Source organism: Streptopelia decaocto (genome assembly GCF_964273445.1).
Source record: "Streptopelia decaocto genome assembly, chromosome: 6".
NCBI classification, from domain to species: domain Eukaryota; kingdom Metazoa; phylum Chordata; class Aves; order Columbiformes; family Columbidae; genus Streptopelia; species Streptopelia decaocto.
The window spans coordinates 42,928,405-42,942,653 of record NC_138660.1 but is presented as its reverse complement, the minus strand read 5'-3'; the positions used below and the strand labels follow the sequence as shown (position 1 = coordinate 42,942,653).

The 14,249-nt window shown below is 35.3% G+C and overlaps 1 protein-coding gene across 1 annotated transcript in view; it reads right to left on the bottom strand.

Annotated features, from left to right (window-relative positions):
• Nucleotides 1-14,249, bottom strand: part of CERKL (CERK like autophagy regulator) — a gene marked incomplete at its 5' end in the record, with an annotated part of 54,171 nt that overhangs the window by 7,024 nt on the left and 32,898 nt on the right. Inside the window, 3 exons of the mRNA XM_082055983.1 lie at nt 1,252-1,326; nt 7,288-7,430; nt 9,483-9,546. Coding sequence (XP_081912109.1) covers nt 1,252-1,326; nt 7,288-7,430; nt 9,483-9,546 — 282 coding nt within the window. The remainder of the gene's footprint in view (nt 1-1,251; nt 1,327-7,287; nt 7,431-9,482; nt 9,547-14,249) is intronic.

The following is a 14,249-nucleotide window of genomic DNA, read 5'->3' as shown; positions in this document are numbered from 1 at the left end:
CTTTAGGAAGTCAAGTTTTACTGATTGAAACTGAAATCAATCTAGATACAAATAAGATTCTGTGAAAGCAGTAATGTCAGGGAAAAACATTTAGATGCTTCAAAATACTAAAAACGTTACAGCAAAAAACTGAGCCATTCCATCAGGCTGCGCAGGGTGTGACTTCTAATTCTGTTCCAGTTTTCAAAACCCAGCATCAAATAAAATGCAATATTGCTACAAAAATATTTCCAACCATTCCACCAAATATTTGTGATGACTGAACATTGTACTGGAGGAGTTACAGGAACTCCTAAATATAGGTTTCAAATATATTTATGTTTACACTCATGGAATTTATACATCTAAATCTGTTCAAGATGGGGTATGTACATTTTTTCTGTAATAGAATACGGGTGGTTTCCACTGCTGAATGTACATTCTAGAAGATAGATACTCAAGATGGAACTATCTTCCCCATTATTCTCTTTTTTATAAAAAAAAAAAAAAAAAAAAGGAAAAAAAAAAGGGGGACCTAAAGAAAAATTGCTTTGAGAGAAATATTAACAGTGCCTAAGAGGTGATAATAAGGTTTGCACTGACAACTTAGTGTTTTGGTTTTTTTTTTCTTTAGCATAATTACATTTTCGCATTCAAAAACCTATTTATATTGTGCAGCCTGAATGGCAAGTGATATTGTTTTTTCTGCTAATACAGTTTTCTTAAGAAAACTGCTAGTATTTGAAAAAAAGATATGCAGAGCTAAAGAAATGAATGATACTTTCCCAGAAATAGGAAAATACTTCCCTAAAAGTCTAATTCTAACCAATTTCTCAAGCTGGTAGTATTGTATATTTTCCTGTTGTCTTCAGCAGGTACATTAAGTTAAAATGATCAGGTGATTAATGTAACCAACCACTGCATAGTAACACACACAGAGTAACACTGTTCACAAAATCAAGTCTGGAAAAGGTTACTTTTTAAATTAAGAGAATGTCAGTAACAGGGCATGGATGGCAAAATCAGGCATTATTCCATGGCAGATTTCAGTTACCAGATGAGATCCACAACCTTTGCTACTAAACTATGCTCAAAGAATCATAACCTTTTTAGTACACTAAGAATCATGAAAGAATCATTTAGGTTTTAAAGTTTTACAATATAATTTACAGTGATATAGCATAATGGTATGTGTTTATCAAACTGGCTAAGGCAAACTTCTAAATGTTGCTTCGTTATTTAAAATCTGAAAACATCTTTAAAAACATTTACCCATTATAATGTGCAGTGCTGCAGTCACTGCGTGCTTAGTACCATAGAGAGTGTGGGCCAAAATATTAGTGGTACCTGTAAAAGTGAACACAAACTATTGTAAAAATAAGACAGATACAGAAGAAAAATAAAATACATACACAACTTTTTTTAAAATGAAGAAACTAGGACATCTACTGCCGGAAAAGGAAAAGGAAAAGGAAAAGGAAAAGGAAAAGGAAAAGGAAAAGGAAAAGGAAAAGGAAAAGGAAAAGGAAAAGGAAAAGGAAAAGGAAAAGGAAAAGGAAAAGGAAAAGGAAAAGGAAAAGGAAAAGGAAAAGGAAAAGGAAAAGGAAAAGGAAAAGGAAAAGGAAAAGTCCTTCCACCAAATTACTTAATCTTGGTGACCGAAATGCTGAATAATACAATCTAAAAACCATTAAAACTTCTAGACATTCTATAAAATCATCTCTGCAAACTCATTCATAAGTGTCATAAAAACCAAGAGGAGAAAGGAGAAAAGCTTATTTCTTTTTTTTTTTTTTAAACAAAACAAAACACAACACACAACAACAACAAACATCTCCCTAAAAATCATCTCTTCTGTACATGAAGTGCTATACTGAGGAGCTGTACTAGAAGGCAGATTATCATTTGATATGTTTGGGGAATATTTTTCAGTTCGAAAAATTATACAATACCCAGTCAGTGTAAAACTGTATGTTTCCCAGACAAAATTCTACCAGATCTAGTCTAAGACAGCTGCTGTGCCTCTTGCAGGCTACATTTTAGATTCTTAGAAGCAATAGTGAATAAAATTAATTATTGCTCATTAGCTTTGCATGAGAACACCCTGATGACTGAAAAACAGAGAGAATGTAGAATTAGATGTGTCTGACAAATTGTTGACTTATATGCAGTGCATTAATATTGACCTAACCTGTCTTTGCCATTGCCTGGACATTGGCAGAGAAGTTGTACTACCAGCCACTGGACAGAAGAGCTTAATTTATTTTGAAACAAGGGGAAAAAGTAGTCAATCAGCCAGTAAATAGAAAAAAAGTCAAGAACTAACAATGTCAGCAGGGAGTTAGAAGAGAGAGTGGAAAACTAGCTCTCAGTTGTAAGAAAAAGAAGCACCAGTCTCAAGACTCATGTTTGGTGGTGATTCATGTGTTAAGTCACTTTACCTGTGTAAGAAACAGCAATATACATGTAAATTTTGCCCTTCTGCTTTTATGTATAGGACATTGTGTATCAGATAACTTTTAAACAGCAACTTATTTTTAAATCTTGAACAGGGAATACTTGTGTCTTTCCAAATTGGGTACAGGTTTAACAGAATTTCAAGTTGCTTTTTCTCACTGATCATGACTCTGGCATTCCTTAGCCCAGCAGCAGGGCCATGGGATTCACTTCTACAAAAATAAAGAACCAGGGCCTGCCATCAAGCAGGCAGAGTATTGAGCTTCTTCATATCACTGATTAAGGGATGAATAATTCAATAACAGATTAATTAAAATAACAAAAATTACAAAAGAACAATTTAGAGCCTCACATGCCATAAAGGAATTAATTCAGTTAGATTTTCAAATAATTTTCTTGTTGCTTGAATTATTTAATGTGTTACAGCAGCAACAGACAATTCTGGATGCTAAATGTGTCTTAAGTTTTATTGAAGCATTTAAACTTGTCTTTTAAAAGTGAGGGAGACACAAGAGGAAAGGGGAAAACTATTACATTTCAAACAAGAAGCACTCAATAGTTAAATAAGCACTTTAAAAGCATCATGAACCAGACTGAAAAAAATATGTTCATTCCAAAACTCTGCAATGTTTGATGTCATGTTAGCAGTAGGAAAAAAAAAAATGGAAAGACTGATGTACATAATTACAAAGCTCTAAAGGCATCTTGTCATTCTTATTCAGGAGTATATGCTTCACATTTTTTCAATAATTTCTCTGAATATTAATTTGTAAAATAACTGGGAATTTTATCTCAGTATCTACTACAGCACCTGTTCCATCCTTAGAACACCTTAGTCTCTGAAAGTAATTCAGAATACTCAGAACCTCAAGGAAAGCCTTTGTAAGATCAGAGAGAGGAGCTCTGAGTAAGGCTCTCAGGGTTCCTACTACGTAAAGGAGATAAGTGAGGGACCTCTATTAAGATAACCAATGCAAAACAGTCTTTGAAGTTTACATTTCCAGTGGTACATAGAAGAAGTCAGGTTATGTACAATTTTATTCTTTGAACAATTAAAAAAGCAGCAATTTAACTCATGTATTTCTCAGAATTTTATTGTTGACTATACTATTAATTTATTTCTCTTTTCCTTAAAAAAAAAAAAATGTTTACATAAACTCAAAAAATTGGGATTATTAAATACTTGGAAAGAAGAATAAACCAATAACTTCAAAAGCTAAATGCGAGTCTTCACTTCTTTCTCCCAAAAGAAAGTCTCTCTAGATACGCTAACAAGAAGTCCAGTTTATTAACAATAGTACAATTTCAGTCATTTCAATCCAGTAACTTACATCCAACTAAAAGTAATTTGAACTTTCCTTTCTGTACAATACACATAAAAAAGGCAAAGAATGTAGCTCTAGATACCATTTACTATGCAAAAATGGTGAGATTTTCAATTCAGTGAACACGAGAAACAATTCTTAAAGGAAATTTCAGTGACAAAAAAAGATAGGTTTTATCTAAGAGGCAATTCTTCACAGAATAATACAAGCATATGTCCAACACTACCTCATGTTTGAATGATTTACGACATTTAAACTCTAGATTCAACTGATTTTTCTTAGCTAGTGAAGCTACCTAAAGAAGTAACTCAAAAATACTAAGATATTTCCTTCAATGAAATTTTTTCAACTCTTATCAACTTTTATGGGAACCTCTCCAAAACAAAGGAAATAACACACACAAAGAGCAGATCATCATCAGCCATGAAAATCGTGTTTATTTCCTGTAAACTGGTAACAGGGAAGTTGTTATTCTGAAAAAAAATATTTTTCTTTGTCACTAAGCATCAAGCTAATAAAAGAGCATGAGACAGAATACACTTCTAAGATCAAACTCAGTAAGTCTTAAGACTGGGATTCCTCATTTAAGTAAGAGTAATTTATCAATGCAGATGGCAGCAACATAACAAATGATCTCAGCTGAAGTCAATAGCAGTCTTCATACTGACTTTAATGAGAATTAAATCTCATTCTTACTAAACAGGATGGGCACAAGTAATTGCATCCTGCTTTTAAATCTGTGGAGATCATTAATATCTGCAGAAGTAAACAAGGCAAAACCCCACCCTTTCACGACTCCTGGGAAAATAAAACAAGTTCTGCCTGTGTTTAAAAACATAAATAACTATCCACCCTTTCACAAGTTGAAGATCCAGACCATGTGCAGTTTTGAAGTAGCAAGTACAATCACTTTCTCTAAAAAAACTTTTAATACATGCCTAACAGCATTTTAAGCCCAGTAATGACTGAATAATGTATCTTATTACCTAGGTCCTATACAAGCAGGATGCCACACACACAAAAAAATAGCTTATAACCAGAACCAAAACAAAGAAAGCTATCATACAAAAAAATATTAGAACATAAGCTTTGCTGATTTAAGGGGTGATTCAGTAATAGTGGTTTTAATGTCATCATTAATCTTCCCAAGTCATCTAAACCTTTATCTCTCTTGTGTAAGCTTGATATATTATTTACCAATAACAAGATGGTTCCCCTGAACGCTGCTGTATTACTTCAGAGACTAATAACCTTCTTTGATGCTTGTGTATGGGCCTGCACCCCTCACAGATTACCAAGTCACATTTTTAGATCTCACTCCAACTACTCAATTTGCTTTAAAAGGTCTAATTCATACAACTCCAGCATTTTTTAAACAAAGAAGATTCTACTATCAATAAAATATAATTCCGTTCAAAATATTAACCAATTTTCTTGATATTACAAACAACTTCCTACAACCTCCTTTCTATGAAGTGTGCAAAAGCATCACAGTAAGGACAAAGTATCTGCAGGCCATGTAAAACATGACTGATGAAGGTACCAAACAGAAATTGTAGAGAAAAAAATTGTCCTTGGAAGTGCAAGCACTTCTGCAGTACAATTAACTTAATTAACCAGACAACATGAATATTCATAAGGCTGTTAATGTCTCCCCCATCCAAACAGATAAATGTGATGTAATGACTTCCTAGTCAAGCATAGCTAAAATTCTGATGAAAACTGCACCAACATTTTGGTTCTTTGCCTGAAATATCACAGAAATTAACAGCCCCTCAGTAATATTTTATTTTCTGAATTAATTGGAAATCATGAAATTATTTAAATGAACCATTTAGGACCAAAAGGTTCACAGTCATCAGATATAGATTGTCTCATGTTCTGTAACAACTGGATAGCTTTTTTAATGTCCTTCCAGTTCTCCCTCCCCTTCCTCCCATTCCCCCTCCGTGCAGTTTCTTAGCAGTAGTTCCCATAGCAACACACGCTCTTGCTCAGGGCCAGCAGTACAACCATAGCTTCCCCACATCTCAGTCATTGCATTTGGACCAGAATAAGGCAGCTCAATGAAATGCTTTAGTAAAAACACACTCCGCTTTGGACCTTTCTCTTCAGGAAGTAAATGGTTTCAAAAGCGGCTCCTTCCCATCAGATTTTAAGCCACTTAAATAATGGCCTCCCATAATATTGTTTCTGTTCTTACTCAGCTGAAGAATCTAATAATTTGGTACAATGGGTATCTGAGAAAAAAATAATTAATCGACCATTGAATTCCATCTCCTTCAGGTACACAAACATCATATATATCCTGTTTCCTAACTGACTACTTTTTGGAATATCAATAACATGGAAATAAAATAAGCTATAGATTATTTTTAAGAACCTATTAAGGATTTTCTCAGACTATCATTCTATAAATTGTTCTCAACCTCTTTTAACAAAGTCTATGGCATTATGTGTAACAAGCCTTACAGCATTCTTCTGGGTTTACAAATCCTCTTTCGTCATGATGTATTTGTCTTAAACAGAGGAGAGAAATCACTAATGATGAGACACAGTGACCTAAGCACACCCAGAGAGCACAGAGTCAAGTGCTGGAGAGATTCTGACTCAACACCAGCAAGATATTCTCAGTAACTGAACGGATAGGAGATGGTCCAATTCCTGTACTAAAATTAATTTGCTTCATGTCTTGGAGATCACTGTATCTTTTACCAATGCATTTTGAAATGTTTTTTAACTTGAAAGTCACATCAACATCCACACCAGAAGGTCGTGTCTGTGCAAAAATACTGTTTCTCTTTTAAAGAGAAGTCCAGAATCTGCCTGTACTAATTCTAACGAAGCCTCCCTGCCTGGCCCAAGTTACACTCCAAGAAGGGCAAATGCAGAAATTGGAAGGAGAAAGGACACATGCACCCCCCCAAAACAAACAAAATACCCCCCATACCACAAGATGCAAGCAGAAGTTAATAAAGGCGCAAGAGGATTTTTCCAGAGAGATGCAAACTTTTTCAGGTCTGTAGAAGCAAAGGAGAGAGAAAGCACATTTGTGTGCACAGTATTATTTTTCTTTAACATAATTCACAAAATGTATTCCTCGGACACAATTTAAAAATAAACCCTAAGCATGAATCCAACAGAAAATCCTGCCAAGAAATCTGAAGAGAGAAGTGAAACAGTATGGCTTATATTAAGGAAATTCTAGAAAACAAAGTTTTCATTTGGTATAATTTCTGGCAGCAAATAAGGGCAAAACTTGATCTTTGCATGGATCAGTTGAAAATTATTCATTTTTCTTCCTCTAGGCAAAGACCTCATCTGTGCATTACTATAAATTATCATAATGATTTAAAATCTAGCCATTTGTAATCAATCTAAATCACTAATTTAGGGCATTTATTCAATAGCTCCCTTAAGTAACTGAAGGCACCAATAACTGCCTAGAGTAGCCAAAACTGTAAAACATGCCAGAGGGACTTAAAACAGATTACTTAAAAAATGTAACAGTACATTTTAGTCTCACCTGCTGGTATTACTCCAAGAGGAACCCGTGCTCTGACAGGTGTTGGTATATAGTCTGTGTCTTTTCCAGCATCTATCTGGGCTTTCAGTAGTAGACCATGAGCAACTTCACTGACAGATCCATCTCCACCGACACAAACTACCCTATTACAAAGCAAAAATGATAAATAGTTCAAAATAAACTTTCCCAGGTGACCAAACAAGTGGAAGGTAGATATCATGCACCATCTACACAATGATACTTCAAAAAGATAAAAAACATTCTTTCTTTAAGAACAGGCTAGGGCTTTGCTGTCAGATCAGTGAATGCTAACCAACGAGATACAAGCATCCTTGTTTCTGCTTTATTCTATCTGAGTGGAAGTAAATATATTTAACAACTAACCAAGTATTTCTTACCTTGTCACATGTCGTGCATGTGAACCAATGAAATGGAAGAGTTAAGCACATGCTCAAGTGCCTCGGTGTAAAAGTTCTTTAAATCTTTCAATCCCAACCCACAGAAGCATTCCAATGCTTTTCAATTGCCCTTATAATAACAACTCACCAAATATTGCAATAAAATTAAAATACCTGAAAATAACTAATTCCACACACTATGCAGGCAGTTGAGGGATTTAGCAAGGTATAAAACCCTCATGCCAGCAATCCTTTGCATGAAGGTACTTAATCACTCCTTCTGGAGAATGTAATTAAACTCCCACCTGCTGTGGCTACAGAGACAACTGCATTTGTCTGTAAAAGCTCTGTTACAGCAAACAACTTTTCCTGTTTTTGTTTATTTAACTAACTATTAAAGTGATTTCCAAATCAGTAATGTTTGAAAGTTAATTTTAAAAGTAAATACATTTAAATGATAAAAATAATAACAGTACAATCCAAGTATTTACAATATAAATGTTGGATTTACTTTAGGAGGCACTTACTTAAAACATCTTCTTTCATATTTCTATATGAATGCAGCTATGAAACTATGTCCAATAATTCAACCAGATAAAACTGGTAAGCTCTTTATAAGAAAATACTCACTATGTTATTAAATGTTTAAATTAAATTATCTCAGGTCCTTCAATATTTTTCTTCAGTTCCTGTAATTTCCTAGGTACTTTTTTAATTTCTAAATTTTTAGGAACATTTCCTCTATCTAGCTAAACACACTGTCCACATTTTAAAAAGAAAAGTACATAGCAAACACTTGGAGCACATTTTATTCCCGCTTGTAATTGGAAGTCATTTCCTGTCTTTTGCCTCACTTTGAGTTTAGACTGGTTTATTCCTAGGCTTATAAGTTTCTGCCACAGCAGCAAAACCAGTTAATCTTTGTAGTACGATAAATTGTACACCTGGCAGGACTTATGTGGCCTGTCTTCTAGCTATTAACACTTTTGAAAACAGACATATTTTCTTCTGATTTGGGGCAGGGTGGGGGGAATGGGAAGGCTGTGTTTGTTATTGGAAATAGATGAAGAGTCCAAAGAATAACACAAAAATACCGCCAACTTTAATTTTTATTAATTTAGCATTAATCATCAAGAGTTGCCTTTTTGGATGGACATAGAAATATTGTCAGGGACTAGAGATTCCAAGGCTGATGGGTGAGAACCTGCTACACATAAAAGAGTAGAAGGTCTTGAGCAAACAGATTGACTAAGACCTTGAAGAAGGCTCCTTAGATAAAGACACTTCTGTCTATCAGTCTAACCAGACACAAGACTAAGGTCTGACTAAACTGTGCTACTCTAAACAATATCCACAATACCTTCTCTCACCTAACTCCATGAGATTCTAGAACTAATAGAGATTGATTATACTAGAAACCACTATTTCAGCCTTTTTGTATGGCTCACTACATATCCCAAAAAGAGCTTTAAGAATGCTGTAAGATTTTCACAGTATGCAAAACTCCTCTTATATATATAGATATATTATTGAATCTTATTATTGAATGACTAATGTTAAAAATGCCAAAGATTGCATTACTAATCCACATAGACAGGTCTTTAGAAATGCTTGAACAAGCATTGTCAGTAAGTAATAAAAAACCAAAGCATTGAATAAGAACTGATTTTCTCGGTTTTAACATGTATGTGAAACAGAGTAACTCATTAAATACCTACAAGCATAATTTTGGATGTAATACAAATAGAAAGTGATGTGATGAGGTTTACTAACATCCATTGCCACTAACCAACTTACCCATCAAATGCCTGGAGTTCACATTCTTTAAGTACTGAGAGAGCATGACCTTCATATTCAGTTACTGTGGAAAACAACATTATTTAATCATCAGAAGATCAGATAATTTAAGAGTTTTTTAATTTTTTTACCTTCTAACATAAGGAACATACAGAAATTCATTTCAGATATTTTATAAATAATTGAATGCATTAGAAGTATGAGAACATGTTTTACAGTTACACTCACTAAAAAGTGAGTCAGACATTAAAACTCAGCTGCCATCAGACACATGGGTATTTAGTGCATTTAAATTCAGAGAATTAGGTATGTTTTTGCATCACAGTGCAAGTTTTAGCATTGACACAGTTGGTAAACTTCAGAAAAATGTAAGCATATCCTCAGTTAAGACTAAATTATTTCAGTATCAATCAAATTTAATTGCCTTTGTGCTAGGATATGCAAATTGCTAAATCAAAAATATGAGGAATTAAACAGGGAAGTAGGAAATCAAGCCAAATACCAGTGACAACAGAATATAACACACAGAGGAAGGTGGCACAAGTATACACCAGAGTTCATAGCCTCTGGAGGAAATGAATCTGTCACTCTACATTGATGTCTCTGTGTTTGCTGATACCCTACATAGCACTGTAAATGCCAGTGAAGACAGGATAAACTGGCATACTACAGATGGCACAAAGCATCATAACTACATTTAGCATTTTCTAGGCCAGCTTTGCCAGAAGAGGCAGCCCAGCTGCAGCCACCCATCAAAGATTTTTGCTGACTGACATGACACTTGCAGATGGATTTTTTGTGTAAGAATGTGCATCATTATATGCAAAATTACATTAATCTTTCATGCTTGTCTCTGTCCCTGGTGCTAGCATAGTTCAAGGCTTTTCTCCAGTGTTTCTAAACACTTAAAATTATTAGTCTTGGTGTCTAAAACAATCATTCCGTATCTATACTTGTTATAACAGTGTTTCTACAGACTATTCAAATGCTGCTTACAATAACTGAAAACACCTTTCTCCCTAAATATATGCACACACAAGAATGCAAGTATACATAGTGAGTGTATATATAATTTAAAAAAAAAGTGATAACATTTTTACAATTCACACTAAACAATTGTGTATCACCATGTAACTTCAACATCTTCCAACAGTAAAGTTCTAGTGCTTGGTGTTTTTAAATTCTTAATTAAAAACTAGATTTTTATTATACCAAAGGCAGAGAATTTAACATTTTGCTATAGAAATTCCTATCACTATAATACCTTTCAGGAATTATTTACAGAATTTACTTTCATGCAGGACCTCTTCTGGAAGCTCAAAACACAATATTTAAGATATTATACTCAGTTTTGCATTTACTGACGGGAACTATCCTTTTGTCATTACCTGCAGACTGGCAAAAAAAGTGACCAATAAAACTGTGCCTCATGCAAAAATGCTATGAAAGAAATTGTTCCCATGAAAACAGAGTTCGTTACCAGGCTACATGCTTTTTAAAGGAACATGATGAGATTTCAAAAGTTATGAATACATAATTAAAATGGTACCGTAAATAAGATTTTATTTTGTAAAAGAAAACATGTTCAGTGGTTTCGTAATGCTGTTACAAAATTAATTCACTCAAAGAACAAGAACAGGAAAACAAAGAGAACTCATGTGTACAGAGAAACCAATAAAGGCAGTAAAATTACTAGTGTTAGCCAGATTGATGGGGACTCCATCCTCTTTGCATCTAAGATTTTAAATTTGGAATTATACAGAAGGACTGCTGCAATGCTTAACACTGGGGGTAATCCCAAGAAATTTAAAATTTGATGAGAGATTGACAGAGGCATCTATTTTGAAACATTGTGACAAAGAGTTAATGAAAAAAATAAGTTTCCAGGAAAAAGATTCATGAGAACAAATAGAAGAGCAATCAAGTAGGAAAAAAATTAAGAAATCCAACATCAACACAAAAAACCACGTCTATAGCGTTTTCTGCAGGGTTGACAACCTCCAGAGTGACACATCAATGTAATTCTGATAGCGTGAAAAAGCTAGATGTCTGAATACATGGATACATGGTCCTGTTCTAATTCAGGGGAGAGGAAAAAAAAATGGTAAGAGGAAGAAAGAGCTTCTTTAACCTTTTAGGAAAGATTCAGATTACATATTCAGGGGGGCGGGGGGGAATTCACAAAAATATTATTTAATGCTTTTTTCAATGATTTCTAATACATAACTGAAAAAGTTTTCCTTTTTCTAGGACATTTTGTTCACAACGTGGAAATTCCAGTACAAATTAAGTTTCAAGTAACAGTGTTCTGAAAGAGGGGCACTGAGAGTGTACCTCATTGGAACCGTCACATACTCCACAACATTGTAACACCCCATCTCGTGTATCCAACAAGAAAACTGGGGTTCATCCCCTACATATAGAAAAAGCAATGTATAATTGGTTCAACACTTCAAAATGTGGGACACTGCTGTATGACATATGAATACTGGCACTCATGTCACAGACTAATGCCAATAGGATTAAAACTGCTAATGATAACAGATTAACTGGTATTGACATTGGTTGGGGAAAAAAAAAAAAAAAAAGTAACGTTATTTACTGTATAGAAAGTTTAAACCAATGTTATTTGTCCACTTGTCAATCACTCTCTTATCCTTTGTGATTCTGCCCTAAAAATGAGGGTGTGGGGAAGGCTATTTTTTTTCCCTAAACATCCAGCTTGTAACTGTGCATAAATGGAAGCAGAAGAGTCAAATCTAGGACTAGAAGTGAGACAAACCAGGAGTCTGTAGGGGTTAGCTTCATTTCTTTTTCTTTAGTATGTGTAAGATTTTGCAAGATACTAATATATTTCTAAGATACTACCACAAATTTTCACTATTTGCCCGTACTTGTAGGTATCCCAAATGCAGATCGCGCTTTTGTTGAACAGGATTTTTTAGCGGAGTCACCAGTCTTCTCCTAACAGCCATATCCCACCTGCAGCGCTCAGGATTGCCAAACTTTTAAAAGACTTTCTAAAGACCAGTTTTTAAGTATTGCTTAGCCTTACCTAAAGTACTGCTTCAGTTTAAATTTGTTAATTCCCACTTTCTACTGCACTGAGCACTTCAGAGATTTGCTTATTCCATGTAACAAAAATAACAACAAAAAAGCACTTTTTAAGACTTTTTTTCACTAAAATTAATACATCTCATTTGGCACAAAAGAAAAAAAAAACCAACCTACCAAACTTAAAGATAAGGAACAACCCCAGGTTCCAGTATAAGTTGGGGAATGACCTATTAGAGAGCAGTGTAGGGGAAAGGGACCTGGGGGTCCTGGTGGACAGCAGGATGACCATGAACCAGCACTGTGCCCTTGTGGCCAGGAAGGCCAATGGCATCCTGGGGTGTATTAGAAGGGGGGTGGTTAGTAGATAGAGAGAGGTCCTCCTTCCCCTCTACTCCACCCTGGTGAGACCACATCTGGAATATTGTGTCCAGTTCTGGGCCCCTCAGTTCAAGAAGGACAGGGAACTGCTGGAGAGAGTCCAGCGCAGGGCAACAAAGATGATTAAGGGAGTGGAGCACCTCCCTTATGAAGAAAGGCTGAGGGAGCTGGGTCTCTTTAGTTTGGAGAAGAGGAGACTGAGGGGTGAGCTTATTAATGTTTATAAATATATAAAGGGTGAGTGCCACGAGGATGGAACCAGGCTCTTCTCGGTGGCAAACAATGATAGGACAAGGGGTAATGGGATCAAGCTGGAACACAAGAGGTTCCACTTAAATTTGAGAAGAAACTTCTTCTCAGTAAGGGTGACAGAGCACTGGAACAGGCTGCCCGGGGAGGTTGTGGAGTCTCCTACTCTGGAGACATTCAAAACCCGCCTGGACACCTTCCTGTGTAACCTCATCTGGGTGTTCCTGCTCCGGCAGGCGGATTGGACTGGATGATCTTTCGAGGTCCTTTCCAATCCCTGACATTCTGTGATAACTGGAGAAAGTAAAGGCCGTTTCAGAATTCACTTATTTACATACATGCCTTTTGACTGCTGTATATTCTTGAGTAGGAGATAATACCTCCACTCCAAACTTCTGTTGGAATAAACTGTTTAGTGAGAAGTCACAATGAAGGGTAAGATCTGGCAAGCTTGATCACACAGGAAACAACAGCCGGTTACCAAAATACAAGACTGGATGAGGACAGCTCTCTCTTTCAGCATCCCACTATCAAAGCTGGTTGGGTTTTGGTTTGTTTGGCTGGTTTTGTTTTGTTTTGTGTTTTGTTGTTGTTTTATTTTGGGGTTGGGGGTTGTTTGTTGTTTGTTTTTTGGGGCAGGTGTTTTTTTGGGGGGAGAGTTGTTTTGGTATGTTTTTTGTTTTTGTTTCAGCAACCTGCAAGTCTTGTGTTGTGTGTTTGCTGGAAGTCACTTCAGAGGTTCAAATTTGCTTTAAGATTTTTGTGTACAATGAGTTTCAAGCTTTAAATATGTGCATGTGAAAAGACTAAAATTAAATCATCTTAAGTGTAAAAATTGTACAAAAGCTTTCAACTTCTACTTCCTAATACACATTTGTACACCACTACATGTATAAATATTGGCCATATTTCAGGAAAGCAGTAACCGTGAGATGCAGACTCCACAAAATCTGAAGCAATTATGGGAGGGAAAAAAAATGTTCAATTTACTTGAAATGAGGTACTTGTCTTATTGGAAGATGGTACCAGTAGACAGGACTTTCACTCAGCACCCACCATCACCCTTCCTTTTTTAAAAAATTT